This window comes from Centruroides sculpturatus, unplaced genomic scaffold (assembly GCF_000671375.1).
Source record: "Centruroides sculpturatus isolate CEXI.00-Female unplaced genomic scaffold, Cexi_2.0 scaffold835, whole genome shotgun sequence".
Taxonomy (NCBI): Eukaryota; Metazoa; Arthropoda; class Arachnida; order Scorpiones; family Buthidae; genus Centruroides; species Centruroides sculpturatus.
In genome coordinates, this window is record NW_019384995.1 from 230,393 (window position 1) to 236,392 (window position 6,000).

Genomic DNA, 6,000 nt, shown 5'->3' on the forward strand with positions numbered 1-6,000 from the left:
ACTTTCTATTATGAGATTTTTGCTGTATCATGAGTTTACTCTCTAATTTTTTTCCTTCGATTTTAAGATATTGTATTCATAAGATTCATTCAGAAGATATTCTTCTGAATGAATCTTATGAATATCTTCTGAATGAAACTTTTTTAAAAATAAATTTTTTTTATGAATAAGATCACTTGTATTCCAAGATTATTATTTAAGAGTTACATATTTCTATATGAATTTGATAAATTAAATATACTATACAGAAACTATAAATATGTAATGTTATAAATTATTATAAGTGTAACAATAATACTACAGACAAATTTTACTTTCAGAAATTTAATCATAAAAAGAGGTCAATAACAATTCTGATGGTTTGTCAATGAATAATTAAAATTAGTCAGATTTGATTATCTATACAACCATCTGAATTGTTAAATTGTGAATTAGTTTTAAACTTTTATAAAAGCTGCTTTAAATATATTAGTTTTAAATTATCAGTTTTAATCGTTATTTAAAATTGGTTTGCTTAATAGTAATCAACATTCTTTGTGTGCACATCAAGCAAAACTGATTTAATAATTAAAAACAAACTTTGATAATGTATTCAAAGGATGATTGGAAAAGTGAATTATTTAAATTCCATAATAACATTTGAAAAAATGCAGTTCAAACTGTTTTTTATCACTCTAAAGGTATAGTTTCAAAATAAATTGTGCCAGATTTGAAACTATTATTAAATATAACACACATTAATTTTAGCTACTCTTAAATCATATAAAGAAATGAAAAGATAAGGATAATATAAATATAAAACTATTACATCATAACTCAAAAAGGAAAAAACTAATATATATTAGCTAGGAAATATTTATATTATTTTTGTAAACCTTATATTTTTGTGAAATGTTATATATATAACTTTCTAACTTATTTTTAAAGTGTCCCTGTTTAACCAACATGTAGTTATTGATAGATAGACACTTGAAAAAATATATATTCACATTTGAAGTGTGTGGGTTTAAAACAAGGTGCCATTTCCATTAGTACATTATAATTACAGTGACCATATTTTTTGGGGGAAAATAAAGGACATATCGAAGAAAATTAAAAAATATCTTATAAAATTCATAAGTTTATAACATTTATTACGAAAATAGTAGCATACAACAATGCATACATTAAAATTTTAAACAATCTGAATTATTACAATACACACATTGTAAAAATTTAAATAACATTAATTTTGATACTTTTCAGTAGAATTAATTTTTTTATAGCACCGTTTCACACTTTAAAGTCATATAATTCCATACAGTTCATTTTGAAAGTTGTATTTGATGGAAATACATGCTTTTAATGTGCTTACGTTTAAATCAGTTTTTTCATTCGTCCACATATTATTCACCAATGAAAATATTCGTTCAACGGGGGCATTAGATCCAGGGAGACAAAGAAAATTCTACGATTTTACAAATGTTTTTGAAAACAATTTCTTTTGCTGTAAAATGTTCAAAAATCTCAATCCACCTTTGATGGCAGGGCTGGTTATTCTGTCACCATTCGTCGATCTTTTCGTTTGTGACATATTTTTTTACACATGAAACTTCATCAAATAATTCACCGTCGAGTATATTTACGGACCAATGATTCGAAATAAAGATATAGCTTTCCTCTACTTTCGCCCACAAAGGGATTTCGCATAATGTGACCCATTCAAACACCTCTATTTCAATAAAAAACATGTCCCAATTATTTAGATAATCTATGCACGTTTGATAAAATGTGTACACAGCATCATTGAATTTTTTGGCTTGTATATTTTCTGATTTTTCTAATGCTAAAACCACTTTTCTAATAACAATAGGAAGAAACCCCTCATTTTTTCTTTCAACTAACTTCAGCTTTAATTAATAAATGTATCATCCATCAACTAGAGAGTTAAAAACTATCACAAAAATCCCCATAAGAGTGTCCACCCCCTGGTACTGTCAGTGGGCCGTTTGGTTGGTGACACACTGCACTACTGCGCTCTATGTAGCAATGCAACACTGGTCGTGATGGCATATACAAAACTAACTTGTTCAATATATTATTAAAAAAANGACACACTGCACTACTGCGCTCTATGTAGCAATGCAACACTGGTCGTGATGGCATATACAAAACTAACTTGTTCAATATATTATTAAAAAAAATTTTTTAAACTTTGCGTCAACTTTACAAAATAAAGGACACAATGCCTATTTTTGAAAATAAATAAAGTTAAAAGACAGAGCAGTGAAATAAAGGACTGTCCTCTTAAATAAAGGACGTATGGTCACTGTAATTATAATGCATGTTAACAGCTAAACAGCAATGTATTTCAATTTAAATATTATATGTACTTTTTAACTATAACACACATCATATTATGATTAAAGTAAACAAAGAAGAAAACTTCTCAAGTTTAATTTTTCCATTTTCTCTAAGCTTTATGGCACCATATTTACACCCAAACCCCTAATTTATTGCATTTATATGTATATATAATAAATATTTCAGTTGTGATTTATATACCTGTAATTAATTTGAATTCTACCAATCAATAATATATATTTTTTTATTAGTAATGCTCAACATTTTATTTAAAAAAACTATATTCTAAACAAAGTCGACAATACTTGACAAAACAGTTCAAAATCAAAATAAAACAACTATGAGTCATTACTTTAACATTTTTAAATTATGATTTATACAACAACACATTTCCAAAAATAACTGAGCATTTGAATATAATCATACAGTATGAATAAAATGATAAAGTTGTTTAAAGTATTTTTACATTAAATCTACTAAATACACAATTCATTTATAATGAATCTTAAATAATGTATATTTAGCCCAAAGTTAAACAAAAAGGAAAAACAAACCTGTGTAAAAGAAAAAAATCAAAAAGTATTTCTTTGTTTTTTGTAAGTAAGAATTTTATAAACAAGAATCAAAGATCAGGTTAAGGGACAAAAAATCTGCACCTAAACTGATAAGCATTTTCAAATCTCAGTTACTATTTTTAACATAAAATCTGTTTTGTATCTAATAAATGACATCAACTGTCAAATTAACAAAATCACTTTTTAAATTAAAATTTTAACAAATCAAATTGATAAAGTATTATTTTTAAACAATTTATCTGTTGTATAACAACTCATTTTGAAATAATTACTAAGTGAACAGAATCTGAGATAGACAAAGGACAATTCAAATTATTCATACACAATATATTTAAACAAATAAACTACTGTTTAAATTAATATTTAAATAATAAATGAAATGTAATTATAAAAATAATTTGAGCATTCACACGATTGAGTGGTGTAAATTAACTGCGCTAATCGAATATTTATGTGTTTAACTCAATATTACATCGTTAAATCTCGTTATTTTTATATATTAAACGGTAGCTTTTACTTATTACTAAATAATACCTTTGTGAAAGGATCTAACTCCATAATTTCTGATCGAATAGCAAGATTATCTTTAAAATGCTTCTTAACGTCTGAAATTTAAACTTCCCCCGCTAAACACTGACGCGTGCGCAATCGGATAAGCTTTCCTAGAACTCTCAAAGCTTCCGGTCACATGACGTCCTCTAGTGGTCAATGACGTCTTAAAATAAAATACGGTATTTGTTTTTTAAAATGTGTACAGTATTTAATTTAAACATTGTAAATTTTATTTTTAAAAAATTTTTAAATTAACGGTAAATTTAATAATTTTTTTACTAAGATGTAATTAAAAAAATATTTTTTTTCTTTTTTTTACGTTTAATCTTGAAATCTGTTTTCAGTTAAAAATCATTTAAACTCGTTATATTTAGACAATTATTAAACATTCATAACGTAAACTTTATCGTTCAAAAATTAAATCGTTCTTAAAATCAGATATCGTTATCTTATAAACTGTTTAAATCATTACATTTCATCACAAATAATAATAAAACAAACAGTTATCACTTAAACAATCGTGTTTATTATAGTTGATTAGTAAATTGATGTCGATTTATTATTTTTCGTTTGTTTTCGACAAACGAAATTTGCCATCAAAAGCGGAGCAGCCGCAATCACTTTCTCTCTCTGTGAAGGATCCGGGTTCGTGTTTGTGTCGGACCTGCAGAACTTTTTATGTCTAGTTCAGCAGCATCGGGCTCATCCTCGTTACCCGACGCATTGTTGTAGGTCAGACGCGCCCGTACATTGGGACATTTGGTGAATGTGTGCCCCCTCTTTGTCACTGAGTTGTCCTTTTCTTAATCCCCAAGGGAGATCTAAGGTTTCAATTTATTTTTAAATTAGTTACTCATTTGTATTACAAAAAAGATTTTTTACTGGCGACAAAATGTACTGTAAGTTCGCACGATGTTCTTTTTCGTAGTCTTCAGGAGTCCCTGTTGTGGGTCTGTACGTACTGTACTTGCAAAAGGGCCTTTTAATGTCTTCAAGACAAAGTTATTAAAAAATAATAATAAAATAAGCTGATAAGTCGTGTCGCCATCTGTTGTCAGAAAGATTAAGTTATTTTAATATTTTTGCTTTTTTTTCTCTCTCTCTCTCTCTATAATGCTATTAGTCTAAATGTATTAAGACGAAGACATTCTGTTGTTAATGCTTTATGATATAAATCATAATAGTTTATTAAAAAAAAAAAGAGAGAAAAAATTGAGGAAAATGTATTAAGAGAGACAAAATGGAGGATATGTCTTGGCTGACAAGTACATCATCCATCTTGCGTTTGATTGGAGCATGATCAAATAAAAAACAAAAAAATATATAGTTATTAATCTGGAACTTATTCTGACAGCAAAATGACTGCATTCTCTTGATCTTAACCAAATTCTTCTTGCTGATAAGAAAAGTTTTCAATTTGCAATTCTTTATTGAACTTTAAAAAAAAAAACTGAATTAACTTGGAAAGAATTCCAAAACCAAATTTTATTTTAATGTCCTCGCTCGATCTACGTGCTATATTTAGACCATGATCTATCTTTAATGTTTTGTAAATGTATTTTACCTCTTATCGTCTATAATCACAAGTAGACTTAACTAGAAAAGAGTCGCTCCGCACCTTTACCACTCCATATATCTCGCTCTTCTTTTTTCTAGATAGTGCCAGGGATTTTTTATACATATATATATATAAATTGATAATTAATTCTAGTAATAATAAATAAACTAAGACGTATTTTAAGCCGGGAGAGGATATACAAAGTATTAAAATTTAATACCATCTACGCTATAAACGACGATAAAAAATCACTCCGAACCATAAAAATTGATCCTGAACACGATCTTAACGTCTTCTTCCTACGTTTTTTGAATTTCCTACCTGTAACGGCAAGGTTGCAAATTTATAAACTTTACTGATATAGCTAATAAAGATATATATTCTCTCTACAGAAAAAAAAATAAATATATATATATATATATATAAATAAATAAAGAAATATAACCCTATAAAACTAAATTTATATATTTTTATACGTTCGTACTAGTTATTTATTATTTTATTTATTTATTTTTAATACTTTAGCGGTATTGGAAGATATAAGAAGTCGCGAAGTTTTGCAGCGATTTCATATTTTCTTGGATTTCTTTATCATAACCCCTACACATTGGTTTCCGATAAGAACTATTTGGTTTGTGGTTTCCTTTTTTTTTCTATTCATGATAGACCAAAGACCTTTCTATCAGGTCCTATCAGGGTCCTGGGAATATAGTTATTCGCTTGAAATCCTGGAAAGATATAGTCAGTTTGGCTGAAAAATGGAACTTTTGATTTATATGCAAACTGAACTTTTGAGTTTTTGCATGAATCACCTTTTTTTTCATGTGGAAGCTTTCATCATACAAACATCGAAAAGAGAAACTTAACTGATTTATATATATATATATATAAATGGACATGTATGTCCCTATATTTCACTTTTTCGCCAAAACTACACATCGTACGTGAATGGTGTTTGTATGCCTCCTCTTA

At 27.3% G+C, this 6,000-nt stretch overlaps 1 protein-coding gene across 1 annotated transcript in view; it reads right to left on the reverse strand.

The window, feature by feature from the left end:
- LOC111633111 (anillin-like) overlaps nucleotides 1-6,000 on the reverse strand; it is a 90,984-nt gene that overhangs the window by 71,320 nt on the left and 13,664 nt on the right. The window contains exon 2 of the mRNA XM_023377644.1: nucleotides 3,453-3,633. Coding sequence (XP_023233412.1) covers nucleotides 3,453-3,476 — 24 coding nt within the window. The 5' untranslated portion in view covers nucleotides 3,477-3,633. The remainder of the gene's footprint in view (nucleotides 1-3,452; nucleotides 3,634-6,000) is intronic.